The sequence below is a fragment of the Sminthopsis crassicaudata genome, chromosome 2 (genome assembly GCF_048593235.1).
Source record: "Sminthopsis crassicaudata isolate SCR6 chromosome 2, ASM4859323v1, whole genome shotgun sequence".
Taxonomy (NCBI): Eukaryota; Metazoa; Chordata; class Mammalia; order Dasyuromorphia; family Dasyuridae; genus Sminthopsis; species Sminthopsis crassicaudata.
Window position 1 is genome coordinate 590,920,967 of NC_133618.1, and position 23,973 is coordinate 590,944,939.

General features: G+C 33.9%; 1 protein-coding gene across 5 annotated transcripts in view; it reads right to left on the reverse strand.

Annotated features, from left to right (window-relative positions):
* The window catches only part of ABLIM1 (actin binding LIM protein 1), a 389,888-nt gene that overhangs the window by 47,444 nt on the left and 318,471 nt on the right, over positions 1-23,973 (reverse strand). For all 5 annotated transcript variants that reach the window (XM_074295682.1, XM_074295684.1, XM_074295681.1 and 2 more), the window contains exons 7-8: positions 17,461-17,548; positions 11,422-11,480 (exon numbers count right to left, since the gene is read on the reverse strand). In XM_074295682.1, coding sequence (XP_074151783.1) covers positions 11,422-11,480; positions 17,461-17,548 — 147 coding nt within the window. The remainder of the gene's footprint in view (positions 1-11,421; positions 11,481-17,460; positions 17,549-23,973) is intronic.

Here is a 23,973-nt window from a genome sequence, read left to right on the forward strand (position 1 = left end):
ATCTTCCATTTGGACTTTACATAATATTTTGTTCTAAATTTCTTTAGTATACTTAGATAATGTCATTGTATTAGACTTGAGTACATTGTATTAGAGTTGAGCAAGCTCTATGAAAATAAGGATTATATAATTTCTAAAATGTTCACTTTCTCTTGTGCCTAGCACATTTTTTTTGTTTTGATGTGGGTTTTTTGAATATAGTAGGCAATCAATGAATATTTGTTGCCTGAGATCTGCTTGTTTATGATCTGGGATTCAACTCAATTTCAGTATTAGTAAGCTATGTAAAATGGGTATAATGGGGTGAACTATCTTAGAGTTCTCACAACATATGGTAAAACTAGAGAGGCTATTTTCATAATAAATGAGGTAATAAAAATTTCAGATTAATATGTTTAAAAAAACTGAGATAAACAACAACAACAAAAAGCAATGTCTGCTCATGGGAATTATTTTTACTGTCACAAACTCTGAAACAGCTATGATCTTATGCACTGTGCAAGGGTGTGGTGAAGACCAGGGAGTATTTCAGTAGAATCAGATGTCTGGAGTTACTGAGATTGCTATGGCAACTGCCTGTTTTCATTAACATCCCTAAAGAATGTTATGTAAGTGGCCAAAATAAAAGCTGAAGCTTTAGGGGCTCTCTCAAGTTACTCATCTTTATTATTTCTGCCAAACAGGGTTGTTTGGTGGGGGGGAAATAATTCATTAAGGGTAGGTTTTGAGGCAATCTAGGCTGTGATGTTCTGTATTTGCTGATAGGTGTGTGTCAGAACCGTAATGTCAGAGACTTTGAAAAAAGGGACACTGAGTACTCTGATTTGGAAATTAAATAAGAAGGGAAAGGTCACTTGGCTAAACTAAGCTGATCTTCACTTACTTTCTCCTTTGATTAGTGAGTCCCAAGAGTTTCATAAATTCCTTTCAAGCATTTATCTCAATCATCTGTGCTATTGTTTTATAAGCTGGCCATTGGTTCCACCACTGAAGTACATAAAATACTCAGTTAAAGTTCATTGCAGTTCTTAAGTTCTGAATCCTCTGTCAAGTTTTGGGATATTGATACTTCAATTTTTCTCTGCCTTTTCAAACCTTATATTTTGAAATTTGCAATGAGATACTTCAAAATCAAATGAAAAAGCCAGTTGCCAAATTTGTCACAAAGTTTTGCCTTGGATTTCTTGATATTATTTAAAATTCATATTTGAATGAAAAAACAGGACCTGAAGCATTTGAAAATGTTGTAATAATTTCTTATTTAAGTTTATCAATGATCTAATTTATTTCTGCTTTATTTTGACTTCATAACCTTACAAATAAATTCACCTTTGAAAGTTCTTTCTCTGTGGGCTCCAGTATCTCACTGTTGACCTATACTGGTTTCTCCAATAATATTGGGTAAATGTCAATTAAAGTCTGTATCTCAAGTATCTTTATCTCTCTTTTTTTTGTATATCATCCTTCCCAATAACCAATCTTTACATTTCAAATGTTTGTTAAATAAAGCAGGCTTCCTCTAGAATTTCCAAAACAGAATTGCACCTTTATCTCTTCTCATCTGAATTCAAGCATCCTAAGGTGCTACAGTCCTATAACATTTTTAAACATTTGACTTTTATTCTAGAACAGCTATATACCATTTTACTCATTCTAGTAATGACTGGAAACTCTCTTCTTGGTATGGAAGTGTTATAATTAATTCTGTTCTCTGTGCTTGATTATAATGTGTTTTCTCTAGGCATCTTACCTGTAAGAATAATTCAAAATATGCTTTCTCTTGAACTATGTTCAAGGTTTACCTACACATTCATTAATTCCCTGATTCTTTTCACTCTCTGCTACTATTGTCTTCCAAAGTGTACCTTCCAATTTACTTTTTGTTTTCATTTTAATGTTGTCTTCTACTAAAATTACTTTCCTCCCCTGGAATGCCAATTTGATAACTTTTAGATTTCTGAAAGGCAAAATTACATTCCTTTTTCTGATCATCTGTTAATCATTCTCCTTCCCTCCTCCCCCACCCAGTTCATTCTTACTTGCATGATTTCCTTGTTTTATTCATGGACAAGGTCCAACTATACAAAAGACATAAAGAGTCAATCCTAATAAAGCTCAAATTCTTGCCCAAGTTATCATTCATTAAATCATGCAAATTGCTATCTTATTTATTTTCTTCCTCTCTTATATGGCCCCTTTATTTTTTGCCTATGCTGTTACTTCTCTGCATCCTGATATCCATATGACATAAAAATGTAAACCTAAAGATCCCAGTGTTTTTCCTTAAACAAATCCTCCATTTCCTAAAAAATTCTAGCCATCCTTTCTCATCCTAGCATACAAAATCCTGGCCAAGTGCTCTAATATCTATAAACTACGGACAAAAGTTCAACTGATCAGAAATCTTTCTATTTATAGTTCTTGGTGACAAATATGTATGTCCTTATTAACCACAAAGGTCTTTTCTCATTCATTAGTCCTAATGATATTGCATCTATTCAATAGAGAAAATTATAGAGCCAAAAGTTCACTGAGCAATTTAGTCATAATAGAAGGCAGAGTATGGTATTTATCACTAAACAATTTTCAATAACAGAGCAGATATGCATTTTTTTCATTCTTCAACCATCTCTTCCATTATGAGTGGGGAAAAGGACATTTTACAATACTTGTTAGGAAATTTTCAGCTTCCTTTACCATTTTTCAAAAGTTATATCTCCAGAAGTAGGGAAGGAGAAATAGAGATCAGAAACATTAAAGATTTGCTTTATTCTATGACAAAGTATTTAATAATTGATTTAATCATTGCTTTTAGCAAATTAAAGAAGGGGACTGGAAAGGACCTACTTTTTGAATTCATTCCAGTTAGACACTGGAATAATAAAAAGTTATTCCCTTTATAACATAAAGTTCCATGAATCTTTTTACTCTCTGACTGCTATATTCATAGAACCACCTTGTCATCCCCAAGTACACCAAACATTTTCCTTTTTTTAGATGACATCTCTAACAGAAACATGATTAAGTGATGGGGGAGTCATTGGAAGGTTGGCATTTTATTCCAAAAAGAAAGAAAAATTACTCCATCCAACACTGATGGATGAAATTCTGAAAAAGCCATATGTGTTCATCAAATGTTTTTAAAAACATTCTAATCTTCTTTTATCTCATTTGTAGTTTTTTTTTTTTCCAGTTCCTTTGCTCACTTGTTCTACAATTCTGAAGGCAGGACCACTGAATGAATATTCTACTTCAGTGATCCTTTTATATCATTCCACCTCATCATCACTCTTTGATTACTCCTTATTATCAACAACAGAGATTTGACTGATGAAACCTGGAGAAATGGCATCTTTTATTTCCCTTCATTTGTGTGCTACTACTATATCAAAACATTTTGAGAATCACTGTGTTCACTCAACTTTGGTTCCCAGGAGCAGCAAAGCAAAGACTACCTTTTCCTAAACTGCAGGAATTAAAAGCCATGCTTTAAAAGAGAAAAAAACTACAAGAAACAGAAAAAAATAATCAGATCATCCTGATCTGATGAACTATTACAAGTATAACTACTGTTATAAGGTCATTATCACCTTATAGCACACAACTGTTGATGTTGACAGTACCTGCCTTTGGTTTTTGTTGAAGTTCACTAGACAAGGTGGTGGTAACAGCTGCAGAAGAAGGAACAATATTTTTTTTATCCTTAGTATAATCACTTAAGTATAACATTGCTAAAGGAAAGTATAGGGAAGGGAAGAGATCATTTTGAGTTTTTGCTGGTTTTTAATACTGACATGCATTTAAACCCATCTGCTTGTGTGTCTATGTATGTGTGCATGTGTGTGTGTGTACAAAGTGAACATCTGATTCAGTTATGCACATAATATACAGTGGGAATGAAAATTCAGTTTTCAAAAAGCCTGATTATCTCCAGTGGATGGTAAATATGTATAAAAGAAGACAGAATACTATGAACAGAACGAAAATAAATAAAGGATAATAAATAAAGGAGTAAGTGACTAGTCTAATAAAAATACCATAGGACTCATATATGTAAGCAGCAATATTGATTTTTTTGATCCAGACAAAAAACTCTAATGATCTTTTTTCCATGAGTAGACACACAACATTTGGTTGATACATTAGAAGTCAGCAAGACCATACTTGACATGTCTACATTAGTTTGAAAGAAAAACATGCAGTTTCTAGAATAGCCACCTCATTCTTTAGTCTCCAAAGACCCAACATAAAACCATCTAACTTCTTTATTTTAGTAATACAAATTTGATCCTGGAAACATTATGTCTTTTTGTACAGCATATGATTTTTCTTAAAAATATTATTTTTGCAAAATGAAAAAAAATTGGTCCATCACGTTCTGGTCAACAGTTTATCTTTTTGTTTAAGGCAATCTGAAAGTAGAGAAAATTTTGGCAATTTTAAAGCATTTCTGGACAGCAATTCATCTGAAAAAGATCTGAGGTCTTAATGAAATGCAAACTCAATATGATCAAAATCAGTTTGATGTGATAGGTAGCCAAAAAAAAAGTAAATGTATCCTCAGGATGAACTAAGAAAGTTATAGTTTCTGAGAATAAAGAAGTGATAGTACCTTCATGTTCCCCTGATATAGTCAGACTGCACCTAGGATGTATTTAGTTCAGGTACTAAAGCTGAAAGGAGATCAGTTATAAGATGAGTGGAAAGTATCAAGAAGAGGGAATCTTGACCTAATGCCATATGAGGAATAGTTGGAGGAAATGGGACTAATCAGCCTGAAGAAGTCTGAGTTGGGAATGACATAATAATTGTCTTCAAATATGTAAAGGGCTGGTATGTGGAATGGCAAATTAAGCTAGGATCTATGGGTGGGAATTTTTTAAAAGGTGAAATTAGACTTGATCAAAGGAAAAACATCCCAATAATTAGAGTTATCCAAAAGTAGAATGGGCTGCTTTGGCAGAAAGAAGGTCCTCCCTCATTAGAATCTTTAAAGACTTGTTGACCATTTGCCATATAGGTTGTGGAGAGAATAATTTTTTTTCCTATTATAGAGTGAACTAGAATATCATTGAGGTTCCTTCTGAAATTCTGTAACTGCAATTCATCTTTTGGTCATCCAGAGAAAAATTCTAAATGTTTAAATAAAACAAGACTTTCTGGCCTGAACTTTGGTTCTAGTTGCTAGATAGTATAGTGGATAGAATGCTCAATCTGGAATCAGGAAGACCCAATTTTGAATCTTTTCTTAGTTATACTTCATGACATTGTGGTATTGGATAAGTAACTTAAAATTCTTTCACCACAGCTTCTTCATCTGTAAAATGGGGAAAAGATAGCACTTATACTGTATGATATTATTGTAAACTTTATGTGAAATAGCATATATATTTATTTTATAAACATTAAGGCATAGTCTAAATATTATAGCTAATATTCTCTTGTATATGAACAAGAGCAAATGATCCAGGACAATAAAAGTCATCTCAAAATGTTGGGTAGCACAACTGTATTGAAATCAGAGCTCTTATATAAGCTTCATTTGGACAAGAGATGCAATTCTACAAAGTTACTCTGAATTTCCCTACTAGGAAAATTATGACTTCAGCTTGTACACATAGGCACCTGAAGAAAGTATCCCAAATGTGTCGTAGATTTTTGGAAGCTAAAAATGTCTACACGTTAATCATTGTCATTATTATTGAGAGTAATAATCATTGTAACAAAAATTATTCATATAAGTTTTTAGACTTTTCAGTGTCTTTGTATGCATTTCTTTATTGGAGACCTGTAACAACCAATTGAGGTATCCTCATTTAAAAGATGAAGAAACTAAGATTCAGAGACATTATGGAATAGCTCATTTCTTTTGCTAGATATCCACTTGTTAATTGTGAATGTCTCTTAGAGCTCTGCCCTAGGTATTCATCTCTTCTCCTTTAATAGTATATGACTTAGTGATCTCATCAGCTCCCAACTATCATTTCAATATAAATGATTCTCAGATGTATTTTCTCAACCCTAATCTCTCTCCTGAACTCTACTCTCACATCTCTAATTGTAGGATTTAGGGTTTCTCAAATAGATATCTTACAGACATCTTAATATGGTCAAAACTGAACTCATTATTATTCCTCTGAAGTCCTCTTCTCTTTCTAACTTTCTTATTACATTTGAAGAGGGTATCACTATCTTGCCTGTCATCCAGGTGTAAAATCTAGCTGTCATCTTTGATTACTTTACCTCGTCACATCAAACCAGTTCCCAAGACCTGTTGTTTTTACCTTCAAAACATTTCTCATATCTGTCTCCTTTTGTCTAGCATCATCAGCATCCTTTGCAAGCACTCATCACTTTGTATCTGTATTAGTGCAACAGCTTTCTGTCAAATAGATCTTCCTAAATAAAACACATCTGTCCAAGTCACCTGCCATTCAGTTAAATCCAGGGATTCTCTCTTGTCTCCAGGATCAAATGCAAAATCCAATATTTGACTTCTGAAACTCTTCCAAGTCTCAACTTCTGCATTCCTCTGAGATTATCTATAAGTTATTCTTTTTATATTTTGTTTATATATAGGTCTTTGTATATTCTCCCTCCTATTGTGAGTTCCTTGAGAACAGGAATTGTCTTTTGACTTTCTTTGAATGTCCAGGACTTAGTACAGTGACTGCACATAGTCAAAACTTAATAAATGCTAAGTGACTGATTTTCAGAGGTGAAATTGGAAGATAGTTCCAAGTATTATTCCCTGCTTATTTGCCATTTTGCCTAGCATAACTGTGGTGTGCTAGGCATGAAAGATGCAAAAATCTTTTAAAAATGACAAACATTTGATCATGTTTAGACTACTCAATTAAAATAAGGAATGAGGGTTTGCTTTTTAGATGCTAGAATTAACAAACAGAAAATACTGGCCATTGTTTTTTTAAAAAAAAAGGTAAAACAAGACCAAAAAATTACTACATGTATCATTAGATAGAAAACAGACAGCATTAGAAAATGAAAAGGGTATTTTTTTTTAATTGCATGAGTGAGTGAGCATCTCCTTCCCCAAGCAAAGTGAGCAGTTGCAAGGGAACAGCAACATCAGGCTAAGTGATGTAAGCTTGTTGCTTAGGAAAGCTACATCATGACTCAATCCAAACACAGTCGCAAACCTGTGGAGAGCGTCGTGTTCGGCGAATCAGACTTTTAGGATAAAAGAATTCAGATGAGGAACGTGGCATATTTGGAGGCTTCTGGAAAAAGAGAGAGATAGAGAGAGAAACAGAGAGACAGAGAGAAGACAGGAGAAAACATGATAGAATGAGGGAGAGGACAGAGGAGAGGGGAGGGAGAAGAAAGTGGAGAAAGAAGAGAAAAGAAAAAAGATAGGGGGAGAAAGGGAAAAAGAGAGGGAGAATATACAAGAGAAAGGTGGAGGGAATAAATAAAGCCATTTTCATTTCAGAATCATTATAACAGATATGTAGCTTAATAAGATTAATGCTTGTCACATTAATAATTAATTATATCATCTATGAAGTCAATAGTAAATCCCAAACCACAACAACATCATATATTGCTTGCCATAGAATGGCATGGTTCATGTGGAAAGTACATGATGCCTTTCCAAATCCTCAGCAGCTGGTGATCCCCAGACCCCCACAACCTGTATCTACTTTGATTATATTTGGTATTCACTTTATAATATACATGCTTGTCCTACAAAATCTGATTTTCAAGGACTGGTACAGCTTTCTTTTTGCTTTTGAATCCTCAGGACCAAACACTTTGCCTGGATCATAGTAGGAATATAAAAAGTGATTGTTGATTGACTAGTTACAGAATAGAGTTTCCTACCTTCTCACCAATCCAATTTGGCCTGAAAATTCTTATGATACATTGATAAAGAAGGTTGCTGAGGAGCTCTTAAGAATGTGTTTTTACAAACTTTGCCCAAATTATAAAATAGCAAGAATTTGGATTACTCGTGGGGATACTGAGCAGTTGTTTATTCCTATTTTGCTATGGAAACTGCACTGAGATCGTACACTCAACTAAGTCAAACTAAGATTTGATTCAGGAATTGGCCACTGTAGAAATACTTTCAAGAGATCACAAATTTGACTTCATCTATCCACAAGTTGATTTCCTAATAATGTTGCCTTCAGGGTTATCTATGTTAGTAAGTGCTCTGTAGGGACAAGTAGAGCTAGACAGAGCACATTGCACAGTACCATTATACTCTGGTAAGACTCCTTAACACTATAGTTTTAGAGCTGTTAGGGATCATTGAGCCCAATCATTTTTATTGTATGGATGGGAAAAATTAGGTCTAGAGGGAATAAAATAACTTGCTCAGGGTCCTCAGATCCTTTGACACTAAATTCACTGCTACTTCATAGGTACCATACGCCTGTTTTCACTACCATATCCTGTAAAGAGGGAAGGGAACTCAGTAATTATTGAATTGCAGGAGAGTTAGGCAGAACTAGAGTATTACTAAATCTCTTGGGGAACTTCAGTTATCTTATGATCTAGAGCATGAAAACAATGGGCTTTTCTTACCCAGTATGCATGAAGGAAAAAAGAGAGTGAGATCCTTATCTCATATATGCATAGATATAGATATATTTCTACATATATAGAGATCTACAGAGATAGGTATGTATATTTAAATGTATGCATATATATATAGCTGTATATGCACATATCTATCTATTATATCTCTATCTGTATTAATTAGGATTTTTCATATGTTTGTCCAGTAATTTGTATAAAGATGATTTTTAAAATTCTTGATGCCTATTTTTCAACACCTAATTGAGATGCTCTATAAATTGAGGACATTCTTAGGGAAAAGAAAAATTAACTTCCATGTAGTCTGACCTTTTAACATGTCCATCTTGAACTTTAAAACACTTCACTAAAGACTAGGGCAAAATAGTAGATTCAGAGTTCAACAATAACATGGTTTCATGACCACTTCATGGTTATGCTCTACCACATTTTCAATCTGAGAATAAAAGCTTTAGTAAGTCCTTTTCTTGTGGGATCATTTCTTAGATCATTCATATGCAAAATATTCTGGAGGCAGGTCAAGAGCTCAGAAATCTTTATGCCTTGCAGATGGGCTAGTGGCCATAGATACTCTACAGCTTCAGTTGGGTCCTCACTCAAACAGCAATGCAAAACTCTTGCCATCTTTTCCTGACACTTTCCATTCAGTAAGAATCTTTAGTTTTTTCTTAATCTCTGCCCAAGAAGTATGATTGTAAATCTCAGAGAAAGGAAAGATTCGTAAAACATGTGAATTGTAAAACACTGTTATCTGATCTGAAGCAGCAAAGTGTCAATGAGGACAGAGCACAAGACTTGGAATTAGGAAGTTCTGAAGTCTAGTCCTTCATCTACTGGCTATGGCCTAGACAAGTCAATTAACACTCAGTCTCTATTTCTTCATAGATAGAATGAAGGGATTGGACTTCATGTCCTCCAAAGGTACTTTCCAGCTCTTATGCTTTGGCAGACCACATTTGAAAGAAAAAACAAAACAAAATATAAATGTGTGTGTGTGTGTGTGTGTGTGTGTGTGTGTATGAACAGCTGCAACTCCTCATATAACTGGCAAAAATTAATGAAAATGAAGCCCACTGCCTTTTCTGAAGGTTATTATTATTATTCATACGTAAGTGACATTAATCACTGTGCCTTCCCGACCAATGCTCACTGTCTGGTACTGACTTCAGTAAATTAGTCAGCCAATTTGCTTCTTGTACTAGCAAAGGACAAACTAATAAAACAAATTGGATAATCAAGTGTAGACTCCTAAAGAAAGTCCCAGGGCAACATTTCTCTACGACACCAAACTGACTGAAATAAACTCCAGACTTTCTTGGTGTAAAGCCACTAAAAGGGCTTCCTTCAGTGATATGGGCACAAGTCTTGGTCTTAAATACTCAAAGCCTGTTAATTCTTGCTATAACAAATATTACTTACTATGGAGGGGAAAATTCTAGGATTAAGATAATAGCTTATTTTATACATAAAATAATATTTGACATATAATAACAATATAATTTAACATATAATAACATATAATAATATATAACATATAATAATATAATATAGAATGTTAAATATAATATAAAATATAATTTATATATAATAACTAATATTTGTACAATTATCTCATGTGATCCTCATAACAACTTCAGGAAAGAAATGTTTTATTATTTACTATTAAAATTATCCCATTTTACATCTGGGGAAAGTGAGATAAGAAGATGTTAAATGACTTGCCTACAGTCACATAGCTAGTAAGTTTCTGAGGTTGAGTTTGAACTTGGATGAATCTGATTCCAAGCCTGGAAGTTCTTATCCACCTCATCATCTAACTGCCTGAGTGCCATATCTATATGTATATATATATATTTTATTTTTTGAGTGGGAAGGAGGTAGTAGAGAAAGGTCTGGATATGTGATTTTACAAGTGCAGGTAATTTCTGGTTTAAAAACTCCTTTCACAGATGCAGTTCTTAAACTTGTCTCTAAAGTTTGTAGCCATAGAGTGACTTATCCATCATCCTGCAATGTAAAGGCAGGACTATATCATCTTATGTCCCCTAACTCCAAAGCCAGCCCTCTGCCCACTCTACCATATTGACAGTCTAAACTCCCTGAAGCATGCCAGCTTAGATTCTGCTCTTGGTGGTCTAGTTTTTTCTGCCTGCCTTAGAGCTACTTTGAGGATTTACTTAAGACTAGTAGAAGGCTTTGAGTGTAAAAAAAATAACAACATATTATTCCAGTGACTATTCTGTTGCTTATTATTTCAAAAATATAATACTATGTTTCAAAATATAGTCCTACTATTTAAAAAATATAGCACTATAAAGGGAAAAGATACCTGAACTTTCCTTGTGCTGAATTCCAAAGCCATATGAGGAGTTCATTCACATTAAAAAGAGGAATAAGAAGGTGAGAGTCCCATTATTGTTTTCTGCTCTCATTGCACCACATCTGGGACAGTAAGTTCACTTCTATAGGTTACATTTTAGGAAGCATATAGAGAAGCTAGGGAACATCCAGAAGAAGGCAACCAGTAAGAAGGTTAAGGGTCTCATGGGAATTCCATAAGATGACTGACTGAAGGAAATGATGATATTTAGTCTCATGAAAAGAAGACTCAGGAAGGATAAGGCTGTTAGATATATGAAAGAGAGAAGTTTAGACTTAATTCTTTTCCAGAAAGCACTTTTTTGGAAAATGCTTTTTAGCAAGGCACGACCAGCATCTATCACGATCATTTGGAGCAATAGACTAAAATCAGATATTTAGAGACAGGAGAAATCAGTTTTGCCCAAAGATTACTCAATACGTAAAACAATCTGGCTTGTAAATGGAGCTAAACATTAGTCCTCAAGCTTCCCTTACCCGGAGTTTTTCCTCAGTCTTAGTAGACTGCTTACAGTCGGGATGCCAAACGGTGGAACCTGGGAAGACAAAATCCATCAGTTAATAGTAAAATGGCTCCAGAAGGAATAAGCAGCCATAAAATTGTTGAGCACTGTTACCCATGGTATAGATTTAAAGGAAATCTATAGTCTCAAATGAAGGAAAAAAAGGTTTTAGATGAGTTTTTCATATTGTCTCAATGTATTCTAAAGAAGGCACAGTTATCCCTTACAGAAAATATTGATTACTTAAAAATATCCTGAAACACTTTATCCATGACTGATATCAATATACTATGTACACCTATACATATATTATGCATGTATATACACATAGATATGTGTGTATAAATATATCTATATATGACATATTTTTCTCTCTTCTTCTCTCTTTCCCTCCTTTCTCCAATTTCATCATTTTTTGTGACTTCAGATGTAAAAAGTATCTCCAGTAACAAAAATGGACAACTCTTCTGTAAGTATTAAAAAATTGTCTGGGGCAATGATAGGTTGAATGTTAGTTGTTAGTCTGTGCCAAAGGTAAGATTCAACCCAATTCTTTTTAAATATGAGGCTGGCCCTTTATGCTAGTCCTGACTTTACTGTCAGTAGTAGAAAGTTCCTCTGCTCATGCAGATGGGAAATTATTTTATAATATATGATCTTAAAGAGTGACTCATCATCCTGAAAGGTTTAACTTGCTTAAAGATCAGACCAGATGATTGATATGTACCAGAGATGAGACTTGAACCAAGATTATCCTAACTCCAATGTCAGATCTATATCCATTATGGCATGAAATTTCTCATTAAATACATTATAATTTTGTAAATGCAAGTTATTTTTATGTGATATTTAAACAACCAGTAAATTCAGTCTCAAGGGGAAAAAAGAGTCACCAGGAAGAGTGATGTTGTATAACTAAAATGCTAATTAATTGTCTAGATTAAATAATTAATTAGAAATATCTATGATTTTGATAAACACAGTATGGAATGATACCAAACAAACTAGAATAGGAACTATTTACCTTTTAATTTAAAAATGAAAACTTTAGGAATGTAAAAGTATTATTCTATTTGTTCATTGGCTCTTTATTTCCAACTGTGTATTTAAAACCCTGTTTTAAAAAAATTATAATTAATGCATTTTCAATTCTTTTCCCTACTTTGCATCATTTTGTATGAATTTCAATATTCCTTTGTATTCTTCATAAACTTTCAATTTCTAAAATCAAATTATATGCTCTCACATTGACATATTATGTCACAATTTATTTAAACCTTCTCTTCTCCATCTTCTCCACCTTTGTATATCATGAGTAACACCTAAGAATATTTTGGTCACATTTTCCTCTAAATAATCTCCTTAGAGTATAACTCAGTAGTTGTATGAAAGGGGATGACAGATCTTATAATTAACTATATATTCCCAATTTACTATGCTAAAAACATTCACTATTAGTACCCTCAATAATATATAGGAATGATTAAAGTTCCATCAGCACCTTTTAATTTTTTAGAATTTTATAATTATATAGAATTTTTTATTATTATAATAGAATTTTATAATTGTATAGACTTTTTATAATAATAATAGAAATTTATAATTCTCAGTTACTTATGCCCTTTAGATCAGGATAAGATGGTCTCAAAATGGCTTTTATTTACAAAGCTATCTAGAAATCACTTAATTTTTTTTAACTTTGTAATTAATTAACCAATTAATGTGAATTTGTGGATGAAGTAACATCTCTACATTAAAGACATGAAAATGAGATCTGCTCAAATTTAGAGAAAAGTTTAAAGTATGTAAAAATGAAAAAAATTAATAAAAGCATCATTGTGTAGAAGTTGTATAAGACTGGACAAGTCATCTGACCTATGGGTGCCTCCATTTTCTCATTTATAAAATAAGAATGGAACTAGATGACATCTAAGAATCCTTGTAATTTTCTATTCCTTGAGTTTTTGACAAGTTAAAAAGTATTCCTGTGTATGAAAATTATGTGAATTTAGAAGTGGAAAGAGATGTGGAATGGGGTGGCTTTGGAATCAGACGTCTTGCTCTCATATCCCAGCTCTGGTATTTATTACTTGTATGATCCTGGTCAAGTAATTTAACCTTTGAGGGAATTATTTTTCTCACTTGAAAAATAAGGGGGAAGAACTCAATAGCCTCTAAGGTCCTTGTCTGTTCTAAATCTATGATTCTTAGAGGCAGATAAGTGGTACATTGATTGGCTAGGGGGCTGTACCTGATGTCAGGAAGATATGAGTTCAAATATGTCCTCAGAACATGTGACCCTGAAAAAGTCACATAATAGTGTCCTCAGTTTCCTCATTTATCAAGTAGGGATAATAACATTTATCTCTTATGATTGTTATGAGGACTCAATTATGAGATAACGTATATAAAGTACTTTGCAAACCCAAAAGAAGCTATATAAATGTGATTATTATTGTTGTTAATATTACTATTATTATTATTTTGGGCAATTGCTAGTCAAGTCATTTTAACCTTACTGGGCCTGTTTACTCTCCTGTAAAATGAAGAGGCTAGAATATCAACTCTAGTTGATAGTATATAGAATCTTCTCATGTCTAATATCCTAAGATTAAAGATTTATTTTATCATTATGAGTGCTTCAAACTCTTTTAAAGTCAATAATATCATCTATCTATATATTACTAAATATATACACATACATATATACATACATACATACATGTATATGTACTGTGAAGTAATTTGTTCAGAGTAATTGCTAAATGATTTTTGTTGAATGGTATATAACACTACCATAGTCTACAGTAACTGATAGCAAGAAAAAGTTTTAAAAATCAAACTATTATTATCCACTAATGTCTGCTTAACAAGCATTTCCTTCTCCCAAATAGTTCTCATTCCATCATGTAAAAGCTGAAGTCATTTTTGTACCATGAAAGGCAGAGGAAGTCCTGTTAATGCAAGGCAAGCTAGCCAGGAGAGCCAAGGTCAGATCCCAGGAAACCTCTTATTCTGAAGGCTCTCTTGAGCACCGGGTTAAAGCCCAGAACACTAGATCTACTTCTGATTGCCAGCAGCACACAATGTAAACATTCTCATCAGGAGGTCAGACACACACATGGAATGTGACTCAGAGCCTCAGATATTTGGCTTTGAGTTCAAGCTGTGAGAGAAGAAACTGCTCATTCTTCTCAGGGGAAGTGTTAAGAGAATGGGGAAAGTATACCAAAGGTTGTCTTGGAATAGAATCGTGGGGTACTCTCTGGGTCTGGGGATTTTTCCTATCCTAACATATAGTCTAGTATGAAAATTAATGTGCCAAGTTAGTACAGATTTTTAATCACCTACTCCATTTAGCTCACAATGATGTGGTCCAGACCCCTGGAACCTATGCAGCTTATTCACTAGTAAGCATAGAATCTCCCAATTTCCTCTAACTCCATAATTTTAGAAAGCCATAATTAGTATTCCATGAAGTCCTAAACTGTTGATTAGAAACCATAAAAAAGCAGGGCTGTTCATCTTCAAATATGCCCTTTTTATATGGCTGCTGGCAGCCACATCTGTCCAAAGATGAATCCTTCACAATGAAATCCATGAGCACTTTGGCATTCTTTCTACTCATGGACTATTCATTCAGAAAAAAACAACATGGTAAAATGGAATGAGTTTTGGACTTAGCATACTATGGCATAGGTTTGAGTCTTACCTCTATTACTGTCTAGTTGTGTGATCTTAGCAAAGCTCCCTAACTTCTTTAAATGTTACCTCCCTTCTGTGCCCAAAGGGCTATCAAACTGTGCATATCCTTTGATTCAGCAGTGTTACTATTGGGCTTATATCCCAAAGAGATCTTATAGAAGGGAAAGGGACCTCTATGTGCAAGGATGTTTGTGGCAGCCCTTTTTGTAGTGGCCAGAAACTGGAAACTGAGTGGATGTCCATCAGTTGGAGAATGGCTGAATAAGTTATGGTATGTGAATGTTGTGGAATATTATTCTATAAGTAATCATCAGGATGATTTCAGAGAGGCCTAGAAAGACTTACATGAACTGATACTAAGTGAAGTAAGCAGAACCAAGAGAACATTGTATACGATAACAAGATTATCACAACAAATGATGATCTACTGTGATGGACTTGGCTCTCTTCAACAATGAGGTGATTCAAGACAATTCCAATAGACTTGTGATGGAAAGAGCCACTTGAATCTAGAGAGAGAGAACTATGGAGACTAAATGTAGATTAAAGTATAGTATTTTCACCTTTCGTTGTTGTTGTTTGTTTGCTTATTTTTTTCATTTTAGTGTATTTTCCCCTTTTGATCTGATTTTTCTTATGCAGTATGGGATGGAAATATGGAAATATGTTTAGAAAAGTTGCATATGTTTAAATCAGTTTGCTTCCTATCTTGGGAGGGGAGAGGGGAAGGGAGGGAGAAAAATTTGGAACACAAGGTTTTGTAAAGGTGAATGTTGAAAAATATCTTTGCATGTATTTGGAAAAATAAAATATTATTAAAAAACAACACAAAACACAATTACCTTCTTCATTGGATTACTTATCCTAACTAATCTCCCAGGACCAAGGGGTATAAAATTCTTGAAGGCAGGCACATTTTGTCTTTCTTTTTATCCCTAATGCTTAATACAGTGCCTTGCTCATAATAAGTATTTAATAAATGCTTCTCGATTGACTGACTGAACATGTATTGAAAGATATAAAGCTATAAATATCTGGTGGTGTCATTAGTATAAAATCATATTAGATAGAGATCTTTTAAATAGAAATAAAAGTTGCAAAAATATAAAAGCTGCATTTTGGCAAGATATACCAAATAACAAAAATTACTTTTATATGTAGAATAATTTTTATATGCATCTCCTATGTGTATGAAAAGTACAAATCAACTTCAAACCACAGATAAAAACACACAGTGATACTATGCAATGAGAAAATATGAAATGCTATGTCCTAATAGTCCAGATACTTACTAGTTATGCACATAAATTCTTTTCTAACTAGAGAGGTTTTTTCCCCTTCTAAAAATAACAAAAAATCTTAATAATAAGAAGAATCTTTCCAATTTCCTTTCTATCACTTTTTAGGTTTTTATAGAAGTTTAAAAAAAGCAAAAAAAAAATCCAATAAACCCAAAACTGAAAACATTTTCAAACTGGAGAAATTGTTCAAAATTATATTCCAAATAACTCTCTAGAAATGAATATTATACCAATGTTTCCTCTACTCAGAGATTCCTCCCTTGAGGATTCTGGGCTCTTCCTCTGAAGCAGTGGGTTGTGAAAGTTCTAGTAGTTTAATGGAAAAAAAAAAGAAAGATGTGATGTAATTTACCAAGTATGGGAGGAAATCTTTTTTATTTAACCTAACCTGATAAAAAAAAAAACTTGGGGGAAATAAAGGGGAGCAAATAATACCTGTGTGAAACCAAAGCCTTGAAGGATCATGAAGAAAGGAGAGAGAAAACATTTATCAAGCAGTTTGATTTGATAAACTCTCCAGTTCATGCTACCTTTTTATTTTCTTATGATCATTTTGAGCCTAGAGGAAAGATAAGGTAAGTCTCTTTAATATTCAGGTTAAGAATGGTAAATTTTTTATTTATTCAAAACTACTCTATTTCATAGTGACACAGTGAAGACAGGTACAGCTGTGTCTGATTAATTAAATAATTAGATAGTTTCTGGTCCTATTTATTAGACTTGAGTCAGTTTATCAACTAATTAAGAGCCTTTTTATGGAATGCACAACTATTTGTTGTTCTAAAAGAGAGTTCTATTTGTAGTGGAAGAGGGATTAGGAGTTCTATTTGGAGAGGGGAATTAGGAGAAAGTTCTATTTGGTGAGCGGGATTAGGAGAATGTATGGGTAGAGTGAAAAATGTGTCAAGATAATTAAGAGAGAAAAGCCCCACCAAACTTTACTCCAAGCATCAGGCTTCTTTTTCTTTCAGGAAGAGAGAAGATGGTCTGTTGCTGAGTCAACTTACCTTGAAGATACATTTCCTCTCCTTCTGTGAACATTTGGTTGCACCTGCTGCATCGCGCACAGCTTGGATGATAGTGTTTATCACCGGCCTACAAGGAAAAAGGAAAGAAAACCCTTTATACTTTCAATATTCTCGCCTTGTCTGTTTCTGGAGTTAGGCATTCCGCAGGTTTAGGGAAGATAGGAGTTGGAAAGTGATCAGAAATAATGCTAATTTCATATCAAATTTATTACTCTAAGATTCTTGGCGGTGAAAGCCCCAAAGCCAGGACAGAGTTTGGCTCCTGAAACCAGGATGCTTATCATAAATGAATGAAGGTGCCATCCCTCAGCTTTACTTGGCTTCAATTCCTTCTTTGAACCTGGAATTTCCTTGCACCAATTTTATCATGATACATAAAGAGCTGGATAGAAATAATTCACACATTTCCCATAAACCTCACCTCCAAAAACAATTAAGAGGAAGATTTTCATTTCCTTAGACTACTGTTGATTTATGCTGACCTGGAAAAAATATTCTCTATTTCCCCCTTCTTTTTAAAATAGGTTCTAATGTGCTCTTTTCCCAAATCTAGTGCCTTTAACAGATTTTAATCTGCTCTCCCTGCTGAGTAATCTGGAGCTAATCAGATCTATCTAGCTAGCATCAAGAAAACAGATGAACATGATAGATTTCTGAAGCTGCTTTTATCTCAGGCAACCAAATTTCCTGTGCTGCTACAATAACAATATCTTCTTAAAGTGGGATTTTTCTAAAGGAAAAGATTTTGCTTAGGCGGTCCTACATTATTCATAGGTATGTTACAATTCCTGAGATAACAGATGCCATCACAGCAGGTGCCACTGGACATGAGACCAATTCTTTAGGCTGGTGCCAAGTCACATTATGTCTCTATGACAAAAACAAAAGGGAAAAAATCTTTTCTCCCTGACAAGCAAAAAAAAAAACACAAACCCCCCCCCAAAACCCCACAACTCAAAACAAAAATCCAAACAATCAAATAACAACTAAAAACAAAACGCCACAACCTACCTAGTGGGGATAAAGATCCTTTGGGATCAAATCTTTTTATTAATGTAACCGGAGAATTATCAATGGTAAGTGCTGGGCATTAAGCATGTGTAAGGTACCATAGAGAGATGGAATTAGATGTAGTCACTATGTTGGGCTCTGCATGAAATCTCAGCAGGAGAAGAGAGGTCAGGACACTAAAGCCCCTCAGTAGAAATTATAAAAGCAATTTAACAATCTAATTTGAGTGTGGGGTAGAGATTAGCTATACAGCCAATGGGAGAAAAATACCATTAAGTCTTGACACAAATAAAAGCTGGAGTTAAATTTCATAATCTTTGAATTGAATGGGACTTCACAAGCCATTTAGTTCAGGCCCCATATTTTATGGGAAAAGAAAATGAGGCACAAAGAGTTGGGTGACTTGACCAGGGTCACACATATAGTAAAGTAGCAAAGGTAGGATTTGTTTTTTTTCCCTGAAAATTTTTTTATTATTAAAGTTTTTTATTTTCAAAATACTTACATAGATAATTTTCAACATTCACCCTTGAAAAATCTTGTGTTATAAATTTTTATCTCCTTTCCCCTCCCCCCCTCCCCTAGAGAGCAAGTAATCCAATATATGTTAAACATGTACAATTCTTTTATACATATTTCCACAATTATCGTGCTGCACAAGAAAAATCAGATCAAAAAGGAAAAAAAATGAGAAAGAAAACAAAAAGCAAGCAAACACCCCCAAATAATGAAAATACTATGTTGTGATGCACACTCAGTCTCCCCAGTCCTTTCTCTAGATGCAGATGGCTCTCTCCATCACAAGACCATTGGAAATGGTCTGAACCATCTCATTGTTGAAAAGACAAAGGCAGAATTTGAATCCAGCACTCTGACTTTTCCAAATGTATTATGTTGACGTTCCATATTGTCATCACTGATGCAATGAATTCCAAAGACAGTACGTATAAGTCCTCATGTTCAGGACTACCTTTTGTTTTCACTAAAATGTTAAGTGGAAGTCAAATGAAAAATCAAGCTGTTCTGCTTTGAATATGGCGTTTCGATTGTGGCTGAAGACAAAGCAGAATTTATCCAAAGGCAAATACATACATTATGATGAAATCCATGTAACAATAATTAATTTTGGTATTTTTTTCAGTCACAGGCTGTTCAATCAGACAGAACAACATGGAGAGTGGGCTTGAGTCTTCTCTCTATCACATTCTAGATGTGTGACCTTGAACAAGTCACCAAAGTTCTAATACCAGCTTCTTCATTGGAGTCAAAATCACTTATGTTACTTAATCTAATAGGATCAAAGAATGTAAATTGTTTGGTTGTTTTTTTTTTTTTTCTTGTGATGGTGCTGTGGTAAGTAAATGGGAATTCTAATCTGAGTGACCCTAAAGAGACTTTTACTTTTCACAGTCATTTTTAAAATCAAAATCAGATTTGTGATAGAGCATTTGTGATATTAGCAAGTAGAAAGAAAAGAGTAATAAAAAATAGGAGGCTTTTGATGGTAGGAGAATTAAAGAAATCCCCCCCAATCTAACTATTTAAATTTGGACTAGAGATGATCAGAGTATCAAACATATAGAAGATAAACCAATTTGGACACTTAGTAAGGGGCAGGATATGGAGTGAGCAAATTATAAGACTAGGAAGCATTATTATGAAGAGGCACAAGATTGGAAAGACAATATTATCTAATAGAAAAAGCTCACATTTACAATAAAAGTCCCTAAATTTTACCAAGCATTTTCTTCACAGCCATCTTGTGAAGAAGTCCAACTATTTCTATTTCATAGATAGAGAGAACAAAGCTCAAATAAATTATGGATTAATTCAGTCATAAAATGATAAGCATCAGAATCAGGACCACTGTATTCTTGTAATGTTAGCAGAATCACTTTTAAGATTAATATACATTAACATTTTCTTCGTCACTTTTTGGTCTAGGAACAAAACAAAATACTGAGTTCTGATTGAAAGCATTTGCTAATTTCTGAGGTCTAAATGTTCACACTGAAAACAGACCAATTGGCTCTCAGTAGCTAGTATGCTTGAACTAGATTTTATATCTTCAAAAGCAAGGATCTTTTCCCTTCAAAGGGCTTTAACAGCACCCTTGAAAAGAAAAAGCCACATTCTGGCAAAGGTTATACATCTTACCAAAACACAGAGTTGAGAGTCTGCTTCATCAATGAATCTTTAAAAGATCTATGCCTACATAGAGAACTAAGCAATTGTTGCTCATTGAGTGCTGTTTACTTAGTGATAATAAATCCACAAATTTGTTCTACCTTTCTGGCTGTTAATATTATAGGATTAAACCTGAAGTAAAGTGTAGTTTTAGACTTTATTTAATACCTCCCCTGGAAGTATATCTATGGGAGTTTAGTGACTGGAGTTATCAAAGAAAACCCCAATTATAAAGTAATCTCATAGCATGAATCCTAAGGACAGAGTATAGCAAGATTCTGGCTTAGACTGGTGATGTGTATACAAATATACATTTATTTGTATGCAAATATTAGGTGCATTTTATGATATGGGGAATCATGAATTAGAAATTTACTAGTTAGGATCTTGCTTTGCTACAGATTAGAAACTATACTGATTGGCTAATTTCAGTCTCCAAAGCTGTTTAGGGTTATTGACTCCCACATTTTATCTATGACATCAATACCTCTCTGGTGTTTGAGGGAGGAAAAACCCAAACTAATAATGCCATATGAAGATTTGTCATTTATGAAAGAAAAGAAGTATGAGAGCAGTTTAAACACTATTTTTTATATAGTCATTTTAAGCCTTGGCATTATACTTTCACAAAACTAAATTTTATTGGTATCCTCCTGTTTATACAATAGTCCTTTTGGTATATACATATCTTCTCCCACTCTGCTGCTCTCCTTCTCCCCCAAAACCTGTTGGTGTTCAGTTGTTTTTCAGTCATGTATAACTCTTTGTGACTCCACTTGGGATTTTCTTGGCAAAGACACTGGAGTAGTTTGCTATTACCTTTTTCAGTTTATTTTATAGATGAGGAAACTGAGTCAAACAAGGTTAAAGATTTGCCTAGGGTCCCATAATTAATAAGTATCTGAAGTCAGATTTGAACTCAGGAAAGTTATTCTTCTTGACTCCAGGCTTGGCATTTTATCCACCTTCTTTACCTAATTGCCCTCAATTCCCTTACTGTTTAACTATAATGAACAAGAGATATGAAAATGCATTTCTTTTCCTTCTTTGCAGAGAAAGGGGACTATAAAGGAGGCATAGGGCATTACATGATTGGATTTGACTGACACATAAATTTTAGTTAACTGCTTTTATTTGTCTTTTTTATTTTTTAGGAGATATCTCAGAAGAAAGAAGAAAAAGATAATGGGAAATTGAAGTGATAAAGAAATTAAATATGTCAATCAAAATTTTTAATGCAATTATAGTGGGTGTTCCTATTTGCTTTTCTGTGAAATTCTGACAAAGCTACACTGTGCTTGAAAAAATATTTTAAAATACATGATTCCTTTTATTTTTATCATATTCATATATATCTCTTCCTCTCTGCTCCCCACAGAACTATCCTTTGTAACAAAGATTAAAAAAGAAAGAGAAAGAATCAGATGGTTCATCTAAAAGGTGGAAGTGGTTGTGGGAAGGAAGAATCAGAAGTATTTCAGTCTTTCTATTCTATTGTGTTTACTCCTACTTCTCCCTGAGATCGAATTCAGGGACCCTTGCTGAAAATATTTTTACGGCTGCCATTTCCTATTATAAAAATATTTTAATGGTCTTATTGGATTTTCTTCCCAATTCATTTCAAGGAACAAAAATACAAAAACAGAAGAAAAGAAAGAAAAAGAAAGAAAGAAAGAAAGAAAGAAAGAAAGAAAGAAAGAAAGAAAGAAAGAAAGAAAGAACAAAAGAAAGAAAGAAAGAAAGAAAGAAAGAAAGGAAGGAAGGAAGGAAGGAAGGAAGGAAGGAAGGAAGGAAGGAAGGAAGGAAGGAAGGAAGGAAGGAAGGAAGAAAGAAAGAAAGAAAGAAAGAAACAAAGAAACAAAGAAAGAAAGAGAAAGAAAGGAAGGAAGGAAGGAAGGAAGGAAGGAAGGAAGGAAGGAAGGAAGGAAAGAAGAAATGAAGGAAGGAAGAAAATAAGGGATATTTGAAAAAGAAAGCACACACAATTTCACAATCTCTTATTCATCCCAAAGGACAATTCAAGCAAGAAAAATTGGGAGAGCAAAATGAACAAATCGTTCCTCTTCCCAGTTTCTTTCTTTCCTTTCCTTTTTTTTTTTTTTTTTTTTTTACTCCTCCCTGATCCCCATTCCTGATAGTCTCGGGTAGTTGGTAACCATGGAAACCACTGCTGTCTCTCCAGCAGCTGTTGGGGCAAATCCAAGAGATGAAAGGCCAAGAAGGATGCTGTGCTGAAAGCCAGCCACATCTAGAGCAGCAGGAGGGAATGGGATTCCAAAGTCAGACTCGATATGCATATGAAAAGACATATGGTCATAGGGTAGAATGAATGAAAAGAACACAAGACTAGGTGTCAGAAGACTTCAATTCCAGCCCTGAGTATATACTATGAGTTAGCTGTGGGGTCTTTAGCAAATGCATCTCTCTGGGTTTCATTTTTTGCCTGTAACATGTGGAGATTGGACCATAGCATGAATTCTTAGCCTGGGATGTGGTACTTAATTTCTCTTCACTATTTGGTTAACTCCATTGCAACATAATTTGTTTCTTTTGTAATCTTATGTAGCTATTTTACTCATTTAAAGACATCCAAAGACTTTGCCAGAACATTAAGGGGGTTAAAGACACAAACATTAAATTCATCATTATTTTCTTTTATTTATGAACTATGTCTAATAGTTCTGATGCACCACTACAGGAATTAAGCCATTTTCACATTACCAAACTTATGATTGCAACGAAACCACAGATAAATGAGAAGATGTCTCACAAGTTCTCCTTACAGAGGCAAATAGAATTGCTTTTTTTTTTAATCCAAATACAATGAGAAACATCACATGAGGAGAGATTTCATCCTGCATTAGTGTTCACACAGAATGAGACCAAACAGCCCATTAAGAAGATTCTCATTCTCACCACATATTCCCATCTATCTTTACTCATTCATTTTGACTTTTCCTCACCTAATACATGATACTTTCTCTCAAAAAACCTTTGCATAACTTTGTATGACTTATCTATCTACAATTATATATCCTTACACTAGAAGATAATCTCTCCAAGGGCAAGAATTATTTGGTTTTCTTGTCCTATAAATACCCAACATGTAGGTAGCAAAGTTCCTTGAATGAAACTGAAGATAATTAGGATCAGAGAATTTTAAGTCTGGAGCTGAGAGGGATATCAGAGATCATCCAGTTCATTTTTTTTTGCATGAAGAAAATGGGGCCTAGGATATTAAGTAGTTTGTCCCCAATCATATAAATAGGGATTTTTTTTTTCATTTTAAAAATT